Raw genomic sequence first — 27,429 nt, forward strand, 5'->3', positions numbered from 1 at the left:
GATATATCATTCAACATCTTGATATTTCGATGACGAAAATTTTAAAGACGATTTACTTTAAACACATGAATATCATGGAAAATAATTCGGCTACAATATATATATATATATATATATATATATANTATGTATTCACTTATTTATATGATATTTTTCAATCCGCGACATAATGACAGCTCTCTTAAATGATAAATCAGTAAAAATATTTTTCATCCAACTATCATTCAAAATTGAAAACAATAAAAATAAAATTAACAGAATATTGAATTATACCAAAATCAAAACTAAAAAGTACTTAAATGGAATACACATAGACAAGCGTCAAATAAAATTCTCTCAAGTTACTAAATTATCACAATAATGTTAAAATAAAACCATTAAACTTTTTATTAAGTTAAATATCACATTTGTTTTTGCTAAATTTTAACCCATTGCGGATTTTATTTAATTTCTATGTTTTTTTTAAGAATACATATTATAGATGATTAATTTTATATCAGAATCAATCATTTAAATTAATAGTAATGATTAATAATTTCAGTGAAATAAAATTTTAACATAATATCACTCAAATAAATATGTATAGTAAAACACAAATATAAATAAAATAACATATAATACTCAGTTAAAAAATATTATATGTAAAATTGTAATATACAACAAATGATAATTCATATTTATTATAAAGATTATATTGATTAAATTTTTTTAAGGATTATATCATATATTTAGTTCAAAAGTAGAAAATAATTTTCATTCTTTTTAATTTATCCTTACTTTTTCTCTTATGAATAGAGTTGAAATAAATCAAACTAATCAAATTATACTGTAAATAAAATATAAAATTTTTTCTTGCAAAAAAACACATAGAATCTACATGCACATAGTGTTCATTTTTATTGAAAAAATATCATAAGAAAAATGACATTTACTGACACGATTTTAATGAAACTTGTAGAAAAGTGTAAGCTTGAGATATATATTGAGATATTAATTAACTATCACAATTTATGAAATTAAAATAAAATAAAATATCATATTAAGGTATTGTAATATTTGTCGTTAATTCAACCAAATATGAAATAAGGTTACTATCATTTTCAATCTCAATCTTTAAATTTATTTTTCTCAAATAATTTACAACACGTTATTAATTTAGTTAAATTAACATAATATTAACATAGTTATACACGATCACAAATCAAATGATCTCATCCGAAAGCAAACCGATATACTATCCTAACCACACTTTATCCCAACTATTTCATCATGAAAAATTTTGAGTGGAGGTGATAGTGACAATCATTTATCCACACATACGCTCCGTTGAGTTGCAATAATGTAGGACCGAGTGCTCACCGCTTTACCAAAAGCTATAGCTGGTGGTAATGGTGCAACTCAAATCTTTTAAACCGCACAGCAGTTCAAGCACCACGGTTCGATCGCTCTACCAAGCAGGGACAATTATTGCACCCAACAAATAATAATAATAATAATATATTTTTATTAGTAATCATGACTTAGTTAATGTGGTGTGGTACATCAGTAATATTTAAACAATGAGGTTAAAAGTTTTTAATATAATAAAACTAAAATAAATATAGATTAAAATATCATTCGGAAGAGGAGAACTTAAAATAACTATCGAAATAAATATTTGAAAACTAATATAATCTCATAATTTGTGAAAAATGATAAATATATTATATAGATTAACTGAACTGTAAAAAAGATGAAGGAAAAGAAACGGTAACAAAACACGAACCATCGATAAATTAAACTAATTAAATCAAAGAAACTAACGTAACATCAAAAAATCAAATAAAAAAACTCATAGAAAGAGGAAAATAGATAATCACTAAAATAAAATGAAACACTAAAAGATTCAATGGATTAAACAAATTAATGTATAAAAGTAAAATAAATATAGACTATATCGTTTGGATAAGGGAGTTCAAAATAACCATCAAAATAAATTCTTAGGGACCAAGATAAAATCTTCAAATTTTGTGAAAAGTGACAAAAATTTTTAAATCAAAGAAACTAACGTAACATCAAATAATTAAGTAAAAAAACTCATAGAGAGAAGAAAATAGATAATCACTAAAATAAAATGAAACACTAAAAGATCCAATGCATTAAACAAATTAATGTAATAAAAGTAAAATAAATATAGACTATATAGTTTGGATAGAAGATCTCAAAATAATCATCAAAATAAATCCTTAGAGACCAAGATATAATCTTCAAATCTCGTGAAAAGTGATAATAATTAACCGAAATCTAAAAAAAAAAAAACAAGAATAAGACATGTAGAACCGCAAGGTTATTAAAAGTAAAATAAATATAGACTATATAATTTGGATAGAGGGATTCAAAATAACCATCAAAATAAATCCTTAGAGACCAAGATATAATTTTCAAATTTCGTGAAAAGTGACCAGAATTAACCGAACTTTGGAAAAAAAACAAGAAGTCATGTAGAACCGCAAGACGGAAAAAGTAGAAATGAATTCAATGTTTTCAATGAGGCAAAAACTTGTGTGAGACGGTCTCACGAGTCGTATTTGTGAGACGGATCTCTTATTTGGGTCATCCATGTAAAAGTATTACTTTTTATGCTAAGAGTATTACTTTTTATTGTGAATATGGGTAGGGTTGACCCGTCTCACATATTAAAATCCGTGAGACGATCTCACATGAGATCCACTCTTTCAATGAATATTAATGTTCTTATGTTAATAATAAGTAATTAGTTATAGTTATTTAAGATAAGTAAAAAAATTACAAGTTAACCTATATAAGAATATAACTTGTTAAGCTAGATATAGAATGACATATAGGGAAATTCATAAGTAAAAAAATTACAAGTTAACCTATATAAGAATATAACTTGTTAAGCTAGATATAGAATGACATATAGGGAAATTCACAATTGGAAGTGCTATATTTATATGTAAGTAGATTATTCAGTATCTAAGTGGAAATGAGATATTTCGTCCCACACACACACACACACACACATATATATGTTTAAAATAGAAAATATAGTTATAATTTTTATTTTTATTTAAAAAGAGCTGTTAAATATTTTCTTCATAATATATATTACATTATATTATTTATTGGAGCATATTGTTCTCCAAGAAACAGAGCATATATATTTCAAAGATATCATCTTTATCATTTTCATTCTCCTCCAAGCAACGATGGAGAGAGCAACGCTGCTACGCGCAATTTCCTCCTCCTCTTCTTCCTCTGTGCTCGTATCAGCTCGATTCTTCTCCCGCTCCACTCACCGCCTCTCTCGCCTCCCGAAAAGGCATCGTCTGATCCCCAACACTGGCCGTAGCTCAATGTTCCGCCGCCATATCGGACTCGTCTCCGCCGCCTCTCGTCCTTCTCTTCATTTGAAGAAACACTTCTCTAATTTCTCCGTTCAATCAGTTGCAACCTCAAATCCTCAGTCAGCTCCAGGTTGTAAGTTGGTGTGTTTTTTGTTTGAAACTTTTAGTTGAATTCGATTGTTGTTTTGATTTGTTCGTGTGTGAGTCTTTAGAGGCTTTGGGAGCTGATGATTCCGTGGCGGAGAAGCTTGGTTTTGAGAAAGTGTCGGAGGAATTTATCGAGGAGTGTAAATCAAGAGCTGTGTTGTATAAGCACAAGAAGACTGGGGCTGAGATTATGTCTGTATCCAACGAGGATGAAAATAAAGTTTTTGGCATTGTCTTCCGGACTCCTCCGTAAGTGTTTCCACCTATCACTGATATTTTTATTCTTGGTTCTTTTGATAACTTGTTTTGATTAGAATGACTCTATTGATATTTTATGTTGAACTGGACTTTTCGTACTTGGAGAATGTGAGATTCTTAGCAAAGGTTTTTTTTAATCACGTGCTTAATTGAATCGGACTGAAAAGTTACTTTTTGGGAAGTAGTTCAAGTGAAAAGATTCCAACTTTATCTAAGGGATTAGTTGTTGCATGATGAATCGTATTTTATCTGCTTACACGTGAAATTCACTCTAACGGCAATTGTGAACATTCGAACCTTACCTTCTTGCTGTGGAATCTGATGGTACCTGCCAAATGAGTATTGGTATTGGATGTCCTTTTATTTTTTAAGTTACAGCAATTGTAACAGCGATAAAGTTAGTTTACCTTGTTTGTGTTATAGTTATCACCTGTCCAGATTTCTTTTCTAAGGTTGTTTGAATGAGTTTCTAATGAGGTTACTGTCGTACATGCCTATTTGTTATTCCAGAAAAGATTCGACAGGAATCCCTCACATTTTGGAACACAGTGTGTTGTGTGGTTCAAGAAAGTATCCATTGAAAGAACCCTTTGTCGAGTTGTTGAAAGGGAGCTTGCACACATTTTTGAATGCTTTTACATATCCAGATAGGACCTGCTATCCCGTCGCTTCAACAAACACAAAGGTCTTTTAATTATGTTCTATCGAAATTTTGGAAAGTTCTCTATAAATCTGTGCTTAAACTAACATGCGGATGCTGGTTTAACACAGGACTTCTATAACTTGGTCGACGTATACTTAGATGCGGTCTTTTTCCCTAAGTGTGTGAATGACATAAAGACATTTCAGCAGGAAGGTTGGCATTATGAACTGAATGATCCCTCGGAGGACATAACTTATAAAGGTTGGTGGATCCAACAAATCATTTTATCATCTTTGATCAAGTGCCTGTATCCAATGTGCCTTGATCTGTGTCTAGATGATTCGTCTATATATATAGGCCTGCTATCTTTCCATTACTGATAATTGTTTTATTCCAGGCGTTGTTTTCAATGAGATGAAAGGTGTCTATTCTCAGCCAGACAGCATACTGGGCCGTGCTTCCCAACAGGCAAGCTTAATTTCGTATGGGATTGATTTGTATAGAATTCTGTGTACCGTGAGATCATAGCTTGTGTTTTCAAATATTTAAAATTAGTTGATATACAAATCAATCCCTTACGAAATTTAAAAGTACCATGAGATCATAGCTTGTGTTTTCAAATATTTAAAAAGTAGTTGATATACTTCGGTTTGCTTTTACGTATTTTTTAAAGGGTATACCAAACAAGTGGTGATGATGTTAATTGCTATAGTGCTTCTTTGCAGGCACTTTTTCCTGACAATGCATATGGCGTCGACAGTGGTGGCGATCCACAAGTCATTCCCAAACTCACTTTTGAGGAATTCAAGGTTGGTTGGTCGAGTGGCTTGTGCGCTCCTTATTTTTCTGTACTACTTTTTGTCGTATGGCTTGTTCAAGTGATGCTTCTTTGGCTGTGTTTCCTTGTCATTCTTATTGACTGAATTAATTTGTTTGTTGAAAACTCTATAAAATGGAATATAGACACGTCAACAGCATCAAACATACCTAAGTTTTTTTTCCACCACACAATTGTTTATGGATTTTAAGTTGTGGCAAGATTTAAAATGCTCATACAAATATGAACAAGTATTGTGAGAACTTTTCTATCGCAAGAGATACCTGCACCAGGCTCAAATTCTATTTCTGAGTTAGAAATTCCTCAGAAGGTGTCTTGATATGCAAAAAATTTCAACACCCTGTAGCATTGTTGTAATATGACTCATGGTTTTATTCAAGCAAGGCATCAGTACAATTGTACCCATGTGAATCCAAATGCATACAAGGTTATTAAGTTGTTCTGTATTTAAATGTGCTATCGTTTTCTTTTGTCCTACATTGACTTTATGTAATAGTTCGCTTGATATGTAATGTAGGTTAAAATGCACGGGTGTTATCCTTTGTTACTGAATTTTTTATGATGTAATCTTCATTACTAAATCATACCCAATTGTTTATAGGATTAGATGTCTTTTCCACTAATTTTGACAAACTGGTGCTGTTAATACTATTTCACATTTTTTTGTTATTTAAGAATAATTATTTCACCCCTTCCTATGCATTATGGAATAATTTTCTAGTGAGTGAAGTTTCTTTCTTTTAATATTTACATTACCATAGCTATATCCCATATTCAATCACTAAAGTTTTACTTGTTATCCTGTCATCAAGGTGAAGGTTCTTATTTGTTTTATCTGCAGGAGTTCCACCGTAAATATTACCATCCCAGCAATGCTAGGATATGGTTTTATGGAGACGATGATCCCACTGAACGCCTACGCATTTTAAGTGGTGTGCAGTTTTTTTTCTTTCTATATTGATATGGTCTTTTATACTATTTGAAATTTCCAAGAGAACATATCTCCAGCTTGTAAAAGAGTAGGAGAACTTGCCTTTGCTCTAATACCTTTCTCATATCTGGCTCGGTTTCATTGATATCTTTATGCATGTGCTGTTATGTTTTTGTGTCTATGTGTATTTTTCTTTCATAGGTTGTATATTCTGATAAAGTAGAATGTTTTATATCCTTTGGGCCTTTATGGAAATCCTGGTTCAAAGTCTTTGCTTTCAAAATCTTGGGGGTAAAGGCCATTCAATCAATTAATTGGTTATTTAATAGATGTATTTTCTAAGCTATTTTCAGAGTTATCTAAATTGTGCCATGTTTTAAAATTTTAATGATTTGCTGCTTAACTTATAACTTTTTCATGCTTTCTGCTCTTCTTTCATGTTTCACATACAGAATACCTAGATATGTTTGAAGCAAATTCAGCTCCAGAGGAGTCAAAAATTGATTCTCAGAAACTATTCTCAGAACCCATTAGGGTTGTTGAGAAATATCCTGCTACTGAAGCTGTTGACTCAAAAAAGAAGCATATGGTGTGCCTTAATTGGCTACTCTCTGAGACGCCTTTAGACTTGGAAACTGAATTGGCCGTCGGTTTTCTCGATCATTTAATGATGGGAACTCCTGCTTCTCCTTTGAGAAAAATTTTACTGGAGAGTGGTCTAGGAGAAGCTATTGTTGGTGGTGGGGTTCAAGATGAGCTTCTTCAACCTCAGTTTAGTATAGGATTAAAAGGTGTATCAGAAGATGACATTCAAAAAGTAGAGGAATTAATCATGAGTACACTGAAAAAACTCGCCGATGAAGGCTTTGATTCTGATGCGGTGGAGGCATCGATGAATACAATTGAGTTTTCTCTCAGAGAAAACAATACCGGATCATTTCCGCGTGGCTTAGCACTGATGCTTCGTTCCGTTGTAAGGAAAGCTATCTTATTATTGAAATTTCCCTTCTTTTTCTTTGTATTCATCAAGTCTAAGTATTCTTTTCGGAACTTCTTATGTGATAGGGGAAATGGATTTATGACATGGATCCATTCGAGCCATTGAAATATCAAGAACCTTTGAAGGCGTTGAAAGCTAGAATAGCCAACGAGGGCTCCAAAGCAGTCTTTGCTCCCTTTATAGAAAAATTCATTTTAAATAACCGGCATCTTGCAACTATTGAAATGCAGGTAATTTCTCACCTCCTGATGTTTGTTGGATATGGCTGTTTTGTATGTTAATTCATGTAATAAACAGCCTGATCCAGATAAGGCTTCCCGCGATGAAGCAATTGAGAAAAAAAATCTGGAAAATGTGAAAGCTAGTATGACACCAGAGGATCTTGCTGAATTGGCACGTGCAACACTTGAACTTAAGTTGAAACAGGAGACTCCTGATCCACCAGAAGCTCTGAAATGTGTACCTTGCCTTTCTTTACAAGACATTCCTAAAAAGCCTATGCACATTCCTACTGAGGTGATGAGATTATGACAATACTAAATTTTTTTATTCAGCTAAAGTTCGTATTTTTAAATTCTGAGATACAGTAATTTCTTGTTATTGTAGGTTGGTGATATTAATGGGATAAAGGTGTTGAAGCATGACCTCTTCACAAATGATGTTCTATATGCTGAAGTTGTTTTCAATATGAGCTCTTTGAAGCAAGAGCTTCTTCCTTTGGTGCCACTATTCTGGTGAGATAGCAATTACTTCTGGAACTGTTCAACGATCAAACGTATTATAATATATATTTCTGAAATCTGCATCATCATCGATCCCAGATTCATTTCCCTGTTGTACAGGCGTTATAATAACCATACACGGATACCCTCAAAACTCGCAAATAAAATTTATTGGCATAGAACAGTACTTCCATTCACCTCTGTTCCTCCTACTTTCATTAGACACTCATATGCACGTTGGCATACCAGTAGGCATGCACACATCCGGACCATGAGCTAAACTGTTTACTAAGCTTGCAGTATCCATTGTCTAAATATCTCCAAAATCAACTAGAGCTATCATTCCAGGTTCACGTGTACAATGTGATCATTAAGGGCCAGTCCAAAAGCATTTGGCAATTGTTAGGAATAATATATTGTTTTCTCGCCTTTAAGATTTTTTTCAGTTCTATTATTTGTAAAATCATTGATGGTCCTGGAGCCTCGTTCCATGTTATATACAGCTGACACTTCTATGGTAAGAATCCTCATTGCCAGACTCTAAGCCCAGTATCATTTTGTTTCCTCCTATCTAATGCTACATACGCTTTTCTTTGTGGCTTGACTCGAGTCTTCAGTGCATCTTAAAGTACTTAAGTCTTGAGGATAGAGAATCTTGTGTGGAATTACTATATGAATGGTTAATTGTTTTCCATTTTTGTTAGTTTTGCACGTTCTGATCTTTGAAGTATATTCTTCTATTCCATATATTATTGCTAGATTTCAACTCTGCATGCTTCACGGTGTTTTTATACCTTGTCAACTGTTATTTCTGTAACCATCGTTTTGAGGCTGTGGACGATCTGTTTGGTTGGACTTCGGAGTATCACAAGCACTTGTTTTTTAAATGCATCCATAGTTTCATGAGGACTTTCGCAGTATTTTTAGTTCAAAGGAATTGGGCTCCTGTTCGTTTCATGAAAACTATTTCACCATCAACTTTTAAAATATGATGTCGAAATATGTCAACAGCCAGTCGCTGCTGGAGATGGGCACAAAAGACATGGATTTCGTACAACTGAATCAATTAATTGGAAGGAAAACTGGTGGCATTTCTGTGTATCCCTTCACATCATCTGTGCGGGGTAAGAAGGATCCTTGCAGCCATATAATTGTTCGAGGCAAAGCTATGTCTGAACGTTCCGAAGATTTGTTTAACCTTGTAAGTTGGTGATTTCTTTACAGCATGTTGTATGATATTCAGGTTGGATCAATTCAATCATTTAAGTGTTTCAGATTTAGTGAGGAATTGGAATTTTGTATGGGCATAAGTATTGCATGTTGTTTTCTTTGAGGACGTCCTTATGTTAGTAGTCTGGTTACTGTACTGCGGAATTCTCATCCGCAAAGAATATGTAATCTTTAATTATTGTAATGAAATTAGTTTCCTATCAAAAAAAAAAAAAAATCAATTTATCTCTGAATGTGTGTGATTTTTTTGTCACTATTATTTGTTTATTTACTTGCTAAAATTTAGCCTGCATTGTTTATTTCTTATTGGTTTCTGTAAGATGAGTTTTGTTGGAGGGCAGCTCTAAGTTTATATATTGATTTTCTAGGCTATTCTTTTTTCTCTTATATAACATCTCTCGTTATCTACCCTTTTTTCGTTTCTGAAGTTCTCCTGCAAAGAATTTCCTTTCATCTATAGTAGAAAAGAATAAATTATTCAGGTTTCAGTTCCTTTCAATTATTGCACCTTTCTTTTAATCTGAGTCTCTGATTACATGTGTCCCTTTGGAAAGCAAAATTACAAAAGATAGTATTTTGAGTGGTTAATTAGTAGTTTGTTTCTTTCTTCTGTTGAATGTTCATCTCCAAGCACAATTTCTGGATATCAAACCTGTCTTCCCTGTTATATATATATATTTTTGCATCTCTTTTGTTTGGGTGTTGCAATTTTTGTGAAAATATTTTGGATTCTTGTATCTTCTGTTTTCTCTTTGCATTTATAACTTCAAAGTATTTTTTATATATTTTTAAATTTTAATGTGTTCAGAAATTACTCTATTATCCTTTTTAGAGAGTGCATTTGGCTCTTGCCTTCTGAGTTTGGCTGTATCCAATTCTTCTACAAACGAAGCATGCAAACCCTTGTTTCTTGCCTGGAGCTTTCAACTCCTTTTTCTAGTAAAACCTGTTGAGACGCCTTGTTTCATTTAGATGTTTGAGAAAATTTATTATGAAGTACGATACTATTTCGTACTTCTGTCTCATCATATACTTTTCTCAATATTTTGTACCTGCCATAGTTTACATTGTACTAGTTGTCATTTCTAATGATGTTTAATTTCAACAGTTAGCAAGGAAAATTGTATATTTGATCAAGCTGCCTAATATATATCATGTTTGAATTTATTTTCATGTATATGACTGTTTCTTCATACATATAATTTTATTGTTCTGTCTTCTACTCTTGGTTCTAAAGTTTAATTATATACCCCTTTCATCATACTCAATTTCAAATTATATTGTTGCTTGAGATGAAAACATGACCATCTGTTTTTTCTCGTTCCCATTTCTGGATAACCGCGGGAGAATGATAGGTTACTACATTCTAATTGTCAACTTTAGGTCAACTGTGTTCTTCAAGATGTTCAACTGACGGACCAAAAGCGCTTTAGGCAGTTTGTTTCTCAAAGCAAAGCAAGAATGGAGGTATTCTTTCAACTCTGCCCAATTTGACTAATTGCTTTCTGTGGCCAAGTGTTTTCGATTACTCAATTTTGCAGAACCGTCTAAGAGGCAGTGGGCATGGCATTGCGGCTGCAAGAATGGATGCAAAGCTCAATGTTGCTGGTTGGATATCTGAACAGATGGGCGGCCTCAGGTCGGACCTGTGGCGCTTCTTGCTTTTCCTAGTTTCTGAAATTTGGCAAGCATGTCCTACAATGAAATACATGAGATGCCATTTTGATTGGCTTTGTGCAAATAAATTTGTGCTGGCTATCCTATTCTATCAACCTTTTTACGTCGCTTTTTAAAAATAGTGGGTTGTGCTCATGACGGTTCATTTCTCCTGTCAGTTTTGCATTTGAAGCCATAACATGAACTCCTGCACTTTTCACCATATTACACATGGTTCATGTTCTGGAAGTTGCAGAAGCCCCTAATTACTTTTGCCTTGGCATCTTGCAGTTATTTGGAATTTTTACGATCTCTTGAAAAAAGAGTCGATGAAGACTGGCCAGAAATATCTGCTTCACTTGAGGAGATACGTAAAACCTTGATTTCCAAAAACGATTGCCTAATAAATTTGACTGCTGATGGAAAAAACCTTAAGAACTCGGAGAAGCATATCAGCAATTTTCTTGATATGCTTCCAAACACGTCCCCAGTTGCTTCGATTCCTTTGAGCGCTAGACTCTCCCCCGCAAATGAAGCAATTGTGGTGCCCACTCAGGTTAGTAGAATTTATATTTTGATTGATATGCTTTCTTTGTGTGCGTGCTGAGAATACTTAATTAGCAGCCAAGATGTTTATATCTGCAGGTCAATTATGTTGGAAAAGCGGCTAACCTTTTTGATACTGGCTATAAACTTAAAGGCAGTGCATATGTTATCTCTAAGTACTTAAACAACACGTGGTTGTGGGACCGTGTTCGAGTTAGTGGTGGAGCTTATGGAGGATTTTGTGATTTTGACACTCACTCAGGTGAAATTTTAAGTTCCTTTGTTCGTAAGTTTACACCATTGCTAAAATCCTGCTACCTAACTATTTAGTTTTCTGTTTAGGTGTGTTTTCATACTTGTCCTACAGAGACCCCAACTTGTTGAAGACTCTTGATGTTTATGATGGAACCAACAATTTTTTGAAAGAACTTGAAATGGATGATGATGCTCTCACTAAGGCAATTATAGGGACCATTGGAGATGTTGATGCCTATCAGCTACCTGATGCGAAGGGATACAGCAGGTAAGCGATTTGCAGTCTCTTGCCTTCGGTTCCGTTACTCTTTGTATGTTAGAAGTGTTAAAGAGAGGACTTTACCAAACTTCAATAACACGAAGCCACAAACATTCATTCCCTTGTGAAAATCTGATACCAAAAGACTTGGGGACCTTCAACCAGATCATAATTTGAGGACGTATTTAGTTTTCTTTGCTTTAATTGTATCATTTCTAATATTTTTATCCTTATCCTTTAGAATTCCAAAGGCCAATGAACCACGTAAATTTTCGAAAAATCAGCCCATGCAATTGTGCTGCATTTGCATTCAAATTATAACTCGAAATCTTGGCAAATAGTTCCTTCCGCAATTTCACCCTTACCTTTGGACAAGCTTGTGGGCCCCTATTATTATTTTCCTTCCATGTTTCCTTAGTGTTTTGATTGTATTATTATCGTGAATGGTATGAAATAAGTTTTTATTCAGTGTTCTTGTGCTTGGTATTTGACATGCTGTCTGGACCATGAATTTTGATCGAAAATTTCACTTTGCTCTTCAGTTTATTGAGATACTTATTAGGAGTCACCGAGGAGGAGAGGCGAATGAGACGAGAAGAAATTTTGTCAACCAGGTACTTATCTTCAACCATAAGCAAATGCAGTCATAGTGACTGTTTTAATTTGACTTGTTGCCCTCACAAACTAGCGGCTGTGAAACAGTTAAAGTTCTCTATATGTTGGTCATGATGTCCATGTATTCATTTTTTTTCCTGATAACTCTTTCGAAATCAATGGATAATACAGGGTGAAGCGCAATGACGATAATCGATTTATAACGTATAATACATGTAACTGTATAACCCACCCTTAGCATATGATATTTTTTAGCAATAGCTCAACAACCTGTAAAATCCCTCCTTTGTGATTCATCAATCTATTGCTCTTACCCAGTACAAAACATCTTGTTTCTCTATTCTTTAATTTCCTCAATCTGCCTAGATGCAGACAAGCTTTTTCAACCTACTTCATTTTCTTTTCATTAGGTTGGATGACTTCAAGGAGTTTGCCGACTTCATAGAGGCAGTCAAGGACAAAGGTGTTGTGGTTGTTGTCGCATCTCCAGATGACGTAGATGCTGCAAACAAGTTGCGCCCCAACTTTTTTGAAGTGAAGAAGGCGCTATAAGGTTATTGATTCAAATGTTTAGATATCTATTTAATCCAATTTTTTCAATCCAATTTTACAATGGAGGAACAAATCTCACATAACAAATAAAGGGACTCCGCATATTGTAACTGGTTTTTTTGGCTTTTGGGGGGCATTAGTTATATAAATTAAGTTGTATTCTAGGTTAAATGATTTCAGTTATTGTAATGGATATTATACAGTTGTATCAGTTATCATTATCAAGATGGCTGGTTACACCAACTTGCTTGTGTTTTATATCTTGCAACGCTGGTTCTAGGCTACATGAGCTGAGGTACGTCCCATAGACTAAAACCACCATCTGATGATGCTAGCTAATAGGGATCCGTCCAATATTCAATTAGATCAGCTCAATCTATTATATATGTAATCTGATCATCAATTATCAAAAGCCCGCAAGGCATGTGCATGGGTTCTAGGCTCTGCTATTTTGCCTCGACCTGAGCCAAGGTTCGTCTCTTTATCCGTAGCCGTTGAACCTCAGCCTTGATGCGTTTTAGACCCCTCTTAAATGAACTTTAAATGTATGGATAGTAAATCCAAGATGTTATTCATGCTTGTTTCGTTGTCACGTCCGATATCTTGTGAAGTAAAAATTTGGCTGTATGTGGTGAATTTTTTGTTTTCAAATGTTCAAATTCCATTATATCATGTCTTAGGACACATCAACTTACGTATATGACTCCAACCATATAATGGCCTCACATATTTTATCAGATCATGTGTTAGTATAGGATACCCCATACCAAATATATTACATATTCTTGTGATGGGTAGATGTAAAAACTGCAATAGTAACATCTGCAAGACATCCAAATTCGCGATTTTCGAACTTCTTTGTTACAGATATTTTAGTTTGGTTTACTTAGATTTGGCTTTCAGTTTTGTGTAGATTTGATTTGAATTTCATTCAAAAACGTATTGGATAAATTCCATATTTTATATTTTTGTGAGAATTTCGAAAATAAAGAGAGTGGCATGGGCAAGATTTGGTTTTTAAGTTATTTTAATTTCCATCAGACTCGCAGTTTCTGAGGTAGAATCTCATGCATGCTTATATTTTTGGACATATGAGCAGACTGCAAGGACCTGTCACAATGTGCGCTTAAATTTTGCGTGTGTGGCTCAAACTTTTATCTGCAAAGGGGACAGAGACAAGAGCCCTTATTTCTAGGGGGTTACCATATAGAGACAAATTTCCTGAACTTCTTCAGGACCCACCCCCTACCTTCAATGGAATCCAATGCCTGTACCCTGTTGCAGCTTGTACTTTCTCTACAAACATTTTTTTGGAATATCTGAATAATATTTTTATCACTAATCATAATCAATCAATTTTTGTTTCAATTTATATTTAATATCAGAATGAAGATTTTTCAAATACATTAGCTTTTTGGAGCCGCGAATTGAATAAAATGAAACAAGAATTATGATTTAAGACTTGAATAAGGCTTCTAAAAAAAAGGGAACTAGAACCTTAAATTAGTTGTTAACGTGAAATTCTTGCCATACACATAAATAATTTAATAACTTTATAAAGTATATATTATCTAATTCATGTTTCATTTTTAATATAAAAAATTAAAAAAAATCATTGCATTATCAATTATGTAGTATAATGGTTAGATAATAAACTTTAACCAATTTGGTTTATTTCATATGTTAGACCCGTTAATTTTTTCCCCGAAGTTTGAAATAATAAATTCCAGTTGAAATTGGTTCAAATTGGAATCAAAGCCATCAATAATCGGAATAAAATTACATATAAGCAATTTGGTTTATTACTAGGAATTTTAGGTTTTTATTAGATATCATGTAGTTTTGAACTTCATGATTTATTCAAAATATTAATAACTTGATTTATAATAATAAAGTTAATTCTCCGTTGATCTATTCAATGCTGGAGTGAGACCTGCTATTAATGTGGGTATTTTCGTTGCACAATCTGCTTCAGATCTTGGTAAAGCTACTTAGAATCAATTGACAAGAGATCTTGTGTATCCGTTAAAAAAAGACTTTAATTTTTGATTTCTACTATAAACAATACGATATCGGTATAGTCTTGATTTTAAAAAATAAATCATAATATTAATTCGATTATATTTGGCTTTACGTCGAGTGGGACTTTAACATTGACTTTGTTCTAATGAACATACTTTAATACTCCGATATCATAGGACTCGAATTTCATTAACTAAGTATTTTAATGGTATTCCTAACTCATTATAAATGGCAAGCCTAGCCAAATTAAATAAGGGTCGCCAACAAATTTGCATTCAATTCATTTAATTTGGCAACACTTAATAAAGGAAGAGTATTTCCCCATGTGATCCTAAATATATCGATCAATTATATCATTTTATTTTTTTTATTTTCGAAAACATGTTAAGGAGCCAAAATTGATCGAAAAGCACAAAACATCATTTTCTAAACATTACATGATTCTAGTAATAGAACGTAAATACGAACAACCAATCACATCTAATTCGCAAAGATTAATGAGATGTTTAGTGTTGGTGCAATTTTCCGTCTATTCTTCTTATTCATTCTCACGTATGAGGTTCACAAAAAAATCTTCGATTTTACATATAAAAATAAGAGTAGGTCTCTTGTGAGACGGTATCACGAAATCTTTATTTGTGAGACGGGTCAATCCTATCGATATTCACAATAAAAAGTAATACTCTTAGCATAAAAAATAATATTTTTTTATGCATGATCCAAATAAGAGATCTGTCTCACAAAATACGACCCGTGAGACAGTCTCACACAAATTTTTGTCTAAAAATAAATGTAGATTGTTGGATATATATTTTAGACAACCCTAAACTTAGGTAGTGAACCCGATCACTAACATATTGTTTGATAGATATTACCCTGGATATGTTGGATGTCTTGAAACACAAGCAAAGCGCGGCAACTTGAATCACGAACAAAAACGCAACAACAATAAGAGCAAGTCGAGGCAAGGAAGATCCTTTCTCCGCAAGACGAAATTGCCCGTATAAAGTGCTATACGTTGCAGGCAATCGTCCCCAAGATATAACGACGTCTCTTCGAGAGTTTGCAGTACTAAAAATCTCGAATGCAGCGAACAATATATGCAGCAACTTTCAAATATTTCGAAAATAAAGAATGCAGCAATATGGGAAGAAGAACAACAGTGAAAAATTCAACAACCTTTGAATATGTTGGAGGGATTATTTATAGATGATCATCGGTTGCGTTGAGAAGACACGTTTCCTCAGACCGGATGCGTAGAAGAGACACATTTCTAGGCAAAGGACACACAGTTTGGTGGAAAAGCAGCTGGAGTAGGTGCAAACATAGCCAAGAGACGCACACACTGATTGCAGCTTTCGGAAACAGAAAGGCTAGCGCATATGCGCGTCCTTATGCGCGCCTTGTTCTGTCTGCAATGCATATTTCCAGAAAGGTTCGCGCATATGCGCGCCTTGTTCTGCCGGCCATGTGCGTAGAAACTGCAAGTCACGCGCATGTGCGCGGATTCTGGACGCGCATATGCGTGGCATCTTCTGAAATATGCTCTCATTGGCTTCTTATGTGCTTGTCAACAAAATTATTTTCAAATAAATTTTGTCCAAAAAGATTAATACTGGTCAAAGACCGCACCGGACCGGGCCGAGCCGAGCGCGCGCTTTCTCCAAGATACAGCCTATTAGCGTTTTCTCCCTTCTAAAAACTTCTGGTACCCCTTGGGCCCAAACCCCTAACTCAAACTAGGAGCTTATAAGGGAGATTTCATATGTCTACTTTTCCAATGTGGGACAACTCCCACTTCCTTTACCACTTTCCTATTTTATCATTTCATTTATCCAACACATATAATAAAACAAAACATCAAATATTCAATTTACACATAATTTTTTGTATTGTATGGAGTCCGATCTTTCTGGTAACGGCATCGACATGTGCATGTCACCCTTAACGGGTTCAGGACCACATGTTACGTTAACCCGTTCATTTAATCCGGATCAAATCAGCATCTTTCTCCCCCCGAATTTCCCATTTTACCCCTTTATTTCTGGTACTGAAAGCTAGAGTAAAAAAGAAAGCCAGCTTTTAACCTTTTAAGATCACACACACACGCATATATATATACATATACTCACACGAACATTCTTCGCGCACATATATATATATATATATGGATACGTTGTATGTATAGGTTGGTAGGGAGAGATGGAGAAATACTACCTGCAGGAGAGATTTGAGGAGAGCACAGGAGCAGAGGAGGAGGGAGATGTGCTGATGAATTTCATCAAGAAGAGGAAGCTGTGCTCCGAGCTTCAATGCGCCTACTGCGGTGACGTGGATTTTCCGGAGAATTCTGTGTCCTCTGCGGCGTCTGTAGCCTGTGGCGGAGATGATGATGATGATGAGGGGAGCGGTGGAGTGGCGGAGAGCGTCATGTCGGCGGATCTAGAGGTGAGAACCTGAAATTCCGGGGATTTTGCGGTTCTGTTGGTTTCTGGTGATTATATATGTGATAGCTGATGTTTTGAGCTTCCAGGATATCGTTGATTTGCAGTGCGAGGGCTTGGATACGGAAATTTCCATGGCGATCAATTGCAGCGGGTTGTTACGGAAATTTTTGCTTCTCTTAGTATACTGATATGCTTATATTTTCGTTCAAACAAAGACCGTTTCTAATAATTTTCATGTGAATCTTTACTCGGTTATTAATTTACTTCAATTTCACTGTTTTCTTCATTCTTTTCTGCGATTTTGATTCTCAGTAGGATTCAGTCGTCGACACAAACGAGCGAGATTTGTGGAGATTCCGAACAATCGTCACTGGAATCAACTCCGCATGCAACGAGTAACAGCGCCTCCTCGACGGCGGAGACGATGCCATCGGCGGTGGAGATAGAAGAGTTCTTCGCGGCGGCGGAGAAGTACGAGCAAAAACGATTCGCCGAAAAGTAAGCCAACCAAACTTCATAATCATTACGAGGTGTCTACAGTGCGCATGATAAGACTCGTTAACCCCCGGCTCATTATAGCGGCTATAACGAGTAATGATTTGATTGGGTGATTCTGTATCGTTTTCAGGTATAACTATGATATAGTGAAGGACTATCCAGTGGAAGGCAAGTATGAGTGGGTTCCTTTACACCCTTGAAATCAATTTCATTCTCAAAAAAAGGAATTGATTCCTCTCTTTTTTGAAAAAATTCCCTTTAATTTTATTATTTTCTGAGTGAGTCTAGCTTTTAGCTGTCTTGTGTATAGCAGCATAATTTATATATTCATGTAAAGAAGCTAAATGATCTATCCTATTGTCATTTTCCACAATCTTGTTATAAATTATTGGAATTTGTATTTTGGGAAAAGATAATATTGGTGTATATAGCTAAAAAAAACTAAGGGTATATCCCGAGATTGTGAAACTCATGAATTTCGATTGGTTTTATATTATTTACAATGAAACAATAGATTAATTCTAAATCAGCATCTTAATAATTTACACATTAATAATACAAAGTGAAATGGATTTCAAATGATTTTATCATTGGATAAAATTGAAATTCGTATTAATTAACATGAAATATCATATGAATACGTAAGATGTCAGTTTGGAGTTTATAATCTTAATTTTCTAAACAAAAAAAAAATTATATTTGTGATCTATGAATTTGAAAATAATCAATACAAACACTGATTCGAAACATGAGCTCATTAGAGATGCATACAAAAGCTAAATGCTTGAAATATCAACTTGGTGAATTTTAGGAGTACTGGTTAAGTCTACACACGTAGAGGAAAAACATGTTGATTCGCACGAAATAATTAGAAGCTCGAAGAGAGATGAGAGCACAAGTGTTTTTTTATGCGAATTGAATTGTCTTTTCTAATAAAAACTATGTCGGTATTGATAGTACGAAAATATAAAAAAGTGAAAATTTTAAAATAAAAAAGTACATAAATTGACAGAATAAAAGCAGACTTTTAGACCAAAACAAATAGGGAAAGAGCTGGAATCAATTTTTATTTTTTTAGTGAATTCAATACCAAAACAAAAATTATCAAAAACAAAATACTCAATTCGAATCTCAAAATAATTGAATGTTTCCAAAATATATTCGTTGGTTGATAATTTTTTTGTTTTTGATAGAAAAATATGACATGCATGGTCGAAAAATCCGATGACTCCTTATTTGGCACATAAAAAATAACAGGATTATTCATGAGATCACTCCATTTTGGGACGTTATAGGTTATCCTTTTTGTTCAAATTATTAGACGATGTTTAAATAAAGAATATGTCTCTTCTGAGACGGTCTCACGAATCTTTATCTATTAGACGGGTCAACCCTACCGATATTCACAATAAAAAATAATATTCTTAGCATAAAAAGTAATACTTTTTCATGGATGACCCAAATAATAGATCTGTCTCACAAAAAACGACCCGTGAGACCGTCTCACACAAGTTTTTGTCTTAAATAAATTTACCCTCTAAATTTCGCNGTCTCAATATCTGTAAGTAAGAAAAACGTGTTTGACTTAGTTTATAAGCTTATATAAAACATTTTATAAACCTTGAAAATTATGATAATATTTTTTAAAAATATTTGTCATTATAAGCTATTTGATAGTTTATAAATTATTTTGGAAATATTGGGTTCATGCTAATTTATTTTTTAAGATATTATTTTAATTATTAAAATACCAGAGCATCTTTCAAATTTTATTATAATTTTAAGGAATTTTTGCCGCCCTCCCAAAATTCAATATCGGAATATAATCTTCTAAAATAATTTACAAGATATACACTATTTAAAATAAACTTTGTCGATGCCCTCTAAAATTAATTAATTTCCTTATCAAGATTTAAAGAAATCGAATTTAATCATATTTTATTTTTTTAAAATATTGAATCTGTCATGAGCAATATTTGTAAGGCGTATACATAATTTTTTGGAATTTGTCTTTTTTAAATCTCACGTGCTTTTCAACTATTTATGCTATTATATATTATTCAACGAATCAAGTTGATGTACTAGAAATGTATATATATTCTCGTTATTTCTATTATGGTAATAACTCAAAGAAAGCATATGGTCCAAATATATACATTCTGCACGATTTTTATTTATAATAAATAAGTTTTATCAAAATATATCTTCTAAAATTGAGTAGAAAAACATATATATCAAATTCCCAAAAAAAAATTTCACAATTCTCCAAAACGAGAAAGTAATTCTTTTGAAAAAAAAATAGAAAACAATTTTACAATAAACTCTTTTAATTTTAAAAAATAAATAAGGGAAAATAATTTTCTTTTATCCACTAACTTATTTAACTTTTGATTATGGTTTACTACGTTTGGTTTTGATATATTAACTTTTAATTTCCAGTTATTATAGTTCAATTGATAATGCAACACCGAAAAATGCTGACATGTTACTAAAAAATATTGAGCATTATATTGCATCAAAAATTTCTTACTTGTCATACGTAACGTCAGTAATTAGACAAAAATAGTCGAAAATTAAAATCAATAATAACAACATCAAATTTTGAAAACTTAATAGACCAAAAAAAAAAAAAAACATACCCCCCTTAAAAAATATATATATATATATATACAACCAAAGTAAGAACCCTAATATTTTTCCATTTATTTGGGAGACAGTTAAAAATAAATAAAGCTACAAATTTAAATATGCGTGGTCACTGATCCTGATGATTTTTAGATTAATTAAATTTTTATATTTTTCCCTATCATATATTGTATTCGAGATTCATTTTGTTTTCTCAATCATAATAATAATAAAAACAACAAAAATATAATAATCATTATTTTACTATTACTCGATAATTAGTAATGATGTCTAAAAACACATGTAATTAGTATTTTACAATTAATATTTAATTAATATTACAATTGGAAATCATATATTTAATTAGTAAGGAACGTGCGTGTATTGTGTTCATTATTAGAGTGAGTAGTGAAGCACGTGCTGTGGAGTGGTCGTCAACTCACTTCCATGTGCTTTGGATCTGATGCATTATTAATTAATTAATTAATATTAATTTATTAACTTTCGATAATTATTAATTGTAGTTTTAAATAAATCAAAGTAGAAAGAGGGAAGGAATTAATGTTGCTAATTAGTTAACTAATTCAAGAAATTCGCCCTCGAATTCAACAAAATCCCTTTCTTAATTACCTTATTTCTAATACAGTGTGGATTTTTTTTTTTAAAAAATGTATAATATATTATAAACTAGTTGACTTACTTCTGATTATTATATACTCCTCTTTATGGCGAAATCTTACGAGCGTACTAAACACATGATCATGTCAAATGTGAAATGATTTGACTTTTTTTTATCAAGCGTTGTGTGTTTTGATTTGACCGTTTGTTATAATTCTCTCGGTATGACTTCAAAGATAAAAATATAAATTGAGTAATATAATGAAATTATAGAGAAAATCTATGAAAAACAGCAACACTAATAATGTTGTTATCAACTTGAGAAACGTTTTTACAAGAAGAATGGAAGAACACGTTGAATGTTACAAAAATTGACTAGTGGAAATTGAAATAAATAGACAAATGATGGAGAGAATTTTACAGAAACTTTGATGTAGCTTTTTGTTGATTTTTTGTCGAGAGATTTTTTGTTCTTTGCTGCTGGTTTTTGTTCAACTCCGTTAAACAGTTCTGACAATCTTCAACGATCACTAATTACAGATCATGGGTCAGTTTTTTTAAACGTGCAGATCAACTGATTTCTTCATGGACTTAGCAACTGAGCTTCTAACATTTGATGGACTTCCATTGCTGGTGAACTTTGCAGAATTTGAGCTCAACAACTCCATACGATTTATTGTAGTTAAATACAATATTATCATATAGTTTAATTTAACAAAAACCATGCTTTTTTACTTTATTAAAAATTATATTCGATAAAAACCTTCTATTAGTAAGGAGTGTAGGAGCAATAATTAGTACCAAACGTATTTTATGTAATCATTAATATAGAAATGTACATGTAATAATCATGTTTATTATTAATTGTATGTTTTAATCAAGTCGATTAAGGTTAATTCATGGACAAATTATTTTTAAAAATTGATCAATCGGATCGGTTTTTAGTTTGCAAAAAAAAAAAGAATGATAATTAGAGGGGAGTATAATTCATTGGTTTTGAGGATATTTTATAATGGGATTTTTAGTATTTTCCTTATAAAAAATTAACAAATGGCTATCATATAATTTTTAATCAAGATTTATAAGTACTACATAGTAATGGTATAATTTGGACTACCAAGCCTTAGGCCGAGCCTATACCAAACCACACTCCGAAGCCCAATAAACACACTTATCCAAGACCTCAGAGTTAGCCCAAACCAAATACCAAAACAATAACCAATTTTATTTAAATTATAAGCATAAACCCAATTGTAAGATCAACACATTCTCCTCAATCCTCATTAATCACATGTTAAAAAAATCTTTATTACGATGATTTCACTATTCAAAAGAATTTTATGTATAAAGTTATCAATAAAATTCATTTTTGTTACTATAATATAACTAACAAAATTGAAAATAATATTTTTGACATAAAAAGTAATTCTTTTAATTAGTCAAAAAATATGTCTCACAAAATATCGTTTTACAGGAGTTTCAGTGTTTCTTTTGAAGTAAAAATTTTAGTTTTAAATTTCTATTATACTAAATCTATTCTATATATAAAGACTTTTAAACAAAATTGTCTTTACACCAAAATTTTTTACTCAAAATTACTCTTAGACAAATTTTTTTTATTTAAAAATAGTCATTTCAACTTATTTTTCATATCATAAGTATCAAATTACACAGTGATCTTTTATTAAATTTTATAATTATGATATTAATTTTTTAAATATAAATTAATTAAAAAAACAAGTGGTGTGACATTATTTATTTTTACGTGATTCATTTAAAAAAAAAACGTACGTGATTCGTTAAAGCAATTCTTTCGAGTCACCGGCGGCCTATTGAATCAAACAGCCAATCTTCCTTGGCGGGCAATTTCTCTTGATCGGATCCATCTCTTCTCTCCATCAACTCTGACAATTCTTAAAACTTTATTTCGATTAGTGTATTGTTCGATCGCATCTATCTCGCGCGCATAAGCATAATAATAATTTTTAATTTATGGATTTGTTTTTTTTTTTATTTTTTTATTTTAGCTTCATTGATGAATTGGCCTGGAAACCTGTGGGTGTGATTTTTCTTTGGTCTTGCTTTGATAGGAATTGTTTTTTTGCTAGATATAAAGGAGAAACCATTTAGGATGATGGAAATAACGGGAACGCATAGTCGTGATCGAGTAAGATTTTTATCTGCCTGTATTTTTCAGTTGTTTGAGTTGTAATAATTTGAAATGAATAAGCGAACCGTGTTGGATCGAATCGATGTTTATCATAATAATTAGATGTGTTAGACCGTCAAATTAAGTTCTGGAGAGTTTTATATATGTACTTAAATATTCCTCGCTTGACTAGCCAAAGTCTCGATCTTTACATGGTAGTAGAAGCCACCGTTATATGTTAGACTATCCTATTGGCCACCTTATAATGTCTTGTAAATCTCTTGCTCTAGTTGTTTATTATTTAGTTTGTTAGATGTCTCGTATAAGTTGAATTAAGTCCTTGAGAGTTTTTTATACGAGCTTGAACAAATTTTACCTTTAAGCTAACTTTTGAGATGGAGTTAGGCCAAATGCTCAATGTTAACAAGATCAAAAGAGCATCTATAAGAATTAGGCTTGAAAGTCTAGATCAAGGTCGCCAAAATTTATTGTTTAAATATATTTTTGTTCTAGTAGCCTCCTCTGTTGATTGTGATATATATGGGATTTGTGTGATGATCCTGACAATGAGGGAGGGGTGTTTGGAGTGGGGGATGAATGGACGATTTATCGTTATCGAAAAATTTAAGATTTCAAGTAGAATTTTCGAAAACCTTAATTTCGCCCATTAGATTTTATAAAATGACCACTTTGATTCGTCCGGTCCCCTTTTCAAAGTTTGCAGGTTTGTCTTACTAATACTATCTGAGATGAAAGAGTATGCACTTCTTGAAACTCAAAAGATTTGAAGGGATAATGTTGTATTAATGTGTATGTATAATATACAAGAATATGCAAGTCCATTGAATAATTTAAAGAGGGGGGAACCACCCCTTTTATTCCACTCTTGCTCCACCTTCCGCCAGTGCGGATAAGTGTCCCTTGATTAAATAAAAAAAACTTTAAATGTTTCGACTGTCATATAGACTTTATCACTCCCTTTTCAAAAATAACCCAGGTAGAAGCTCAGATCTTAGGTTTACAAAGTCTCTAGGTTCTCCACCTTGATATCTTGTTTTTTAGATAAAGTTTTTTGCAGCATAACATCTTGCCTCAAGACTATGGACTTGATTGATGGCTTCTTTCTTGATAAAGACAAATCTGACTCTGCGTAATTTGAACTTCATGTGTTTTCATGACATTCTCTAGGGAAATCTGTAGTTATGATTTATATGAAATGGTTGCAGTCTTGTGTAAACAAATGGAAAGTCATAAGAATACATGATTTCATTTTTTCCTACATAATGTCATAATTATCACATTTTCAAGTTAATGCATCTTTAGTAGGGGTAACAAACGAATCGAGCTGACTCAAAAAACATATGACTCGCTTATCGAATTCGATCATGAATTATTATTTTTTTATATTTCACGAGATATTTACGAGCTTTAATATTTTATTAACATAATATAATTATATATTAAATTATATATTGTGGGTCTTTGTTTCCGAACAATAGTTCAAATAGCCAGTAAACATATTCGAGTATTTCGAGTTGACCTCGAATTTGAGCTCCAGATTGAGCAAAAAATATTTAACTATTTGAGTTTCTACTGAAATTAGAGCTCTGATAAAATATTCGCCTTGATTCGGTTTGTTTACGTCCTTAATATATGGAATGCTAAAAATATGGTAGTGCTTATCTAAACTGATTACTTTTAAGTGATGGCTCCTCACATAAGTTACTCGCATGTTTTGTGCCAAATAGGATGTTCGTGATATGCCTTATGAAAAGAGAAGGTAAGAACTCACTTTGTATTCTCATTGTTCATTATTATGCAAATATCCGACAATTTTTACCTAGAGCCCTTGTTTTTTATTACTCCCAAAGGGGTAAACATAAAAGAGTGGTCAGAAATGATACTCATAGTCAAGTTGAAAGTATATCATCTGCTATGGAGCGTGCACTAGAAGTCCAATCAAATCTCGATTCATATTTCCCTAGCTTCATAAAGCCAATGATTCGATCAAATGTCACAGGAGGTTTCTGGCTGGTAGGTCGAAAAGTACTCCAAGTTCAAATTGGCAGTGATATTGAGGCCTTATTTTACAAATATTTTGTGCTTAACTTTGTTCAATACAGTCTCTGCCAAAGTTGTTCTGCGACTGGCATTTGCCGAGCCATGATTCAAGTATTACATTAGTCAATGAGAATGTTGAAGAATACTACACGAAATATCTGCCTTATAGGAGGGGGTTTAGTGCTGGATGGAAGGGGTTCTCAATTGCTCATAACTTGGAAGAGGGAGACATACTGGTTTTTCATCTGGTGGGAGCCTGCAGAATGAAGGTAAATGCTCTAAATTTTATGAGTTTTTTTTTTTTTTTTTTTATTATTATTGAAATCAAACATTGTTTAAGGATTCTCTACATGTTTGAAGTCGATTATTTCTTTCTACAGCAATTTCAGTTTACTTTTTATAGGTTTATATAGTGAGAGCAAACCATTTCAGTGCAGCGGATGCCGCTCTCAGCCTTCTGCATTTACAAGCTCATGCAGGATGAATACAATACGGTTATCAGGTTCTTTTTTCACTTTATAATGCAAAGGCCTGCCCTACAGCAATTAGTGGGAGGACTTGAAAACTATTTTATTAAATTTTAAATTATTCTCTTATGATTTTGAAAAATTAAATAATCTAATAAATTTCAGCATGACATAGAAATGTTATTAGAAAATATCTCCTCGGAAAGTTCTCTTCCCAAATGGAATATAACGGAGTATAAAACTTTTAAATATGTCGCCTCCCATTATTTCAAACTTTTGATCGAAGTAATTTTAACTTAATTCATTTTAGCTGTTTCACTCAACAAAATTATGGATCTAAGTCTACAATCATATAATCAGATGAGATGGCTCCGGGTAGACGTGGTGGGTCATCGGGTGTCAGTCAGTCGTCTCAGTCCCAGCAGATGGCAGACATGCGACAGACTCTAGACTCTTCGTTACGCCGTAACGATGAACTTTACGAGAGGATGCAGGCAACAGAGGCGGAGAACGCCATGCTGAGAGATTGCATGGTGTCACTAGAAGAGCAGGTCCGAGTCCTAGTTGCAGGCATGTCACAGGGAGCTACTGCGCATACATCAGGCCACACGCTGCTTGGACCAGGCACTTCTCACAGGGGTCGATCACGTGGCGCATCAGTTGCTTCTTCATCTCGGACCCACAGATTATCACAAAGTTATGTTCCTCCGACGCAGGGGTACGGGGATGGAGAAGACGACGATGACGAGACCCAGTCACCTGAGGATAGTTTTTTTTGATTTTTTTTACGACATTTGTACCAAACACTTTCATTAACCTTTGTAGATTAGTAATATGATTACATATCTCAAATTTTGTTATTTTTTTTTCAATTGTACTGGACACAATATATTTTTACATATTTAAGGGAAATTTAAAAAAAAAAAAATAGAAGAAGGCGACGGTTTTTCTAAAACCGTCTCTGAATATAGCGACGATTTTATATTACACCGTCGCTTACTATAGCGACGGCTATGTCAAATTCCGTCGCTTAATATAGCGACGGTTTTACACTAATACCGTTGCTTTAATTTGGCGAATAAAGCGACGGTTTTTACATAACCGTCGCTTAGTATAGCGACGGTATTGTTGATAAACACCGTCGCTAATATAAGCGACGGTTTAGTTAAACTGTCGTTATATTAGCGACTGTTTAACAAACCGTTGCTACCTTAGCGACGGTATTGTTCAACAAAACCGTCGCTACTGTGTAACGGTTATTGAGAAACTGTCGCTGAGAGAAGGCGACGCGACCTCCGGTTACGGATCATCAAACCGTCGCTACAACCGTCGCCTAACCCTTTAGGCGACGGTTAAAACCGTCGCTAGCCGTGTTTTTTTTTTTTTTTTTTGTAGTGAGTAGTGATAGTAGAAAGGTATGAATATACTGATTTACATCCGAAAGGTTAAAACAACAGACTTTGGAACATGAATTTATCAAGTAGACATGTTTAAATTTCTTTTTAGAATAAAATTGAAGCGATTTTGTGTTAAAGATAAAAAA

The 27,429-nt window shown here is 33.0% G+C and overlaps 3 protein-coding genes across 11 annotated transcripts; all 3 read left to right on the plus strand.

The window, feature by feature from the left end:
• Positions 1-3,162: 3,162 nt before the first annotated feature.
• LOC140956706 (presequence protease 1, chloroplastic/mitochondrial-like) lies at positions 3,163-14,371 on the plus strand. 8 transcript variants are annotated; one of them, XR_012171510.1, is made up of 21 exons: positions 3,163-3,477; positions 3,560-3,743; positions 4,263-4,437; positions 4,524-4,656; positions 4,793-4,863; positions 5,121-5,204; positions 6,075-6,165; positions 6,617-7,137; positions 7,230-7,394; positions 7,462-7,680; positions 7,771-7,898; positions 8,898-9,087; positions 10,500-10,583; positions 10,658-10,755; positions 11,064-11,328; positions 11,418-11,580; positions 11,661-11,841; positions 12,375-12,446; positions 12,858-13,000; positions 13,203-13,470; positions 14,041-14,371. XR_012171510.1 is itself a non-coding variant. In XM_073413557.1 (20 exons), the coding sequence occupies exons 1-19, from the start codon at positions 3,210-3,212 to the stop codon at positions 12,997-12,999; spliced, it is 3,234 nt and encodes a 1,077-aa protein (XP_073269658.1). In that variant the 5' UTR covers positions 3,163-3,209; the 3' UTR covers position 13,000; positions 14,041-14,371. The 8 variants fall into 8 exon arrangements, 3 of the variants coding, with proteins under 3 accessions (XP_073269658.1, XP_073269657.1, XP_073269655.1); XR_012171509.1 differs by having other exon boundaries at positions 14,099-14,371; XR_012171511.1 differs by having other exon boundaries at positions 13,203-13,294; positions 14,099-14,371.
• A 2,784-nt stretch (positions 14,372-17,155) lies between these two features.
• On the plus strand, positions 17,156-18,382 carry LOC140957426 (uncharacterized). 2 transcript variants are annotated; one of them, XM_073414662.1, is made up of 4 exons: positions 17,156-17,469; positions 17,555-17,619; positions 17,784-17,966; positions 18,097-18,382. In XM_073414662.1, exons 1-4 carry the CDS (start codon positions 17,224-17,226, stop codon positions 18,164-18,166), a joined length of 564 nt encoding a protein of 187 aa, XP_073270763.1. In that variant the 5' UTR covers positions 17,156-17,223; the 3' UTR covers positions 18,167-18,382. The 2 variants fall into 2 exon arrangements, with proteins under 2 accessions (XP_073270763.1, XP_073270762.1); XM_073414661.1 differs by having other exon boundaries at positions 17,157-17,469; positions 17,781-17,966.
• A 4,631-nt stretch (positions 18,383-23,013) lies between these two features.
• Positions 23,014-26,784, plus strand: LOC140956859 (uncharacterized). The gene is made up of 7 exons (XM_073413762.1): positions 23,014-23,145; positions 23,318-23,376; positions 25,107-25,138; positions 25,230-25,392; positions 25,482-25,688; positions 25,852-25,921; positions 26,247-26,784. Exons 2-7 carry the CDS (start codon positions 23,341-23,343, stop codon positions 26,663-26,665), a joined length of 927 nt encoding a protein of 308 aa, XP_073269863.1. The 5' UTR covers positions 23,014-23,145; positions 23,318-23,340; the 3' UTR covers positions 26,666-26,784.
• The last annotated feature ends 645 nt before the right edge of the window (positions 26,785-27,429 follow it).

This window comes from Primulina huaijiensis, chromosome 14 (genome assembly GCF_012295235.1).
Source record: "Primulina huaijiensis isolate GDHJ02 chromosome 14, ASM1229523v2, whole genome shotgun sequence".
Taxonomy (NCBI): domain Eukaryota; kingdom Viridiplantae; phylum Streptophyta; class Magnoliopsida; order Lamiales; family Gesneriaceae; genus Primulina; species Primulina huaijiensis.

Bases quoted from the DNA above. Each gene is read 5' to 3' on its own strand.
- LOC140956706 (XM_073413557.1), top strand. From the start codon at position 3,210: ATGGAGAGAGCAACGCTGCTACGCGCAATTTCCTCCTCCTCTTCTTCC. The intron at 7,138-7,229 runs GTAAGGAAAGCT...CTTATGTGATAG, and splicing joins CACTGATGCTTCGTTCCGTT to GGGAAATGGATTTATGACAT. The intron at 9,088-10,499 runs GTAAGTTGGTGA...TGTCAACTTTAG, and splicing joins CCGAAGATTTGTTTAACCTT to GTCAACTGTGTTCTTCAAGA.
- LOC140957426 (XM_073414661.1), top strand. From the start codon at position 17,224: ATGGAGAAATACTACCTGCAGGAGAGATTTGAGGAGAGCACAGGAGCA. The intron at 17,470-17,554 runs GTGAGAACCTGA...TTGAGCTTCCAG, and splicing joins TCATGTCGGCGGATCTAGAG to GATATCGTTGATTTGCAGTG. The intron at 17,620-17,780 runs GTTGTTACGGAA...TTTGATTCTCAG, and splicing joins ATGGCGATCAATTGCAGCGG to TAGGATTCAGTCGTCGACAC.
- LOC140956859 (XM_073413762.1), top strand. From the start codon at position 23,341: ATGATGGAAATAACGGGAACGCATAGTCGTGATCGA. The intron at 23,377-25,106 runs GTAAGATTTTTA...TGTGCCAAATAG, and splicing joins GAACGCATAGTCGTGATCGA to GATGTTCGTGATATGCCTTA. The intron at 25,689-25,851 runs GTAAATGCTCTA...AAACCATTTCAG, and splicing joins TGGGAGCCTGCAGAATGAAG to TGCAGCGGATGCCGCTCTCA.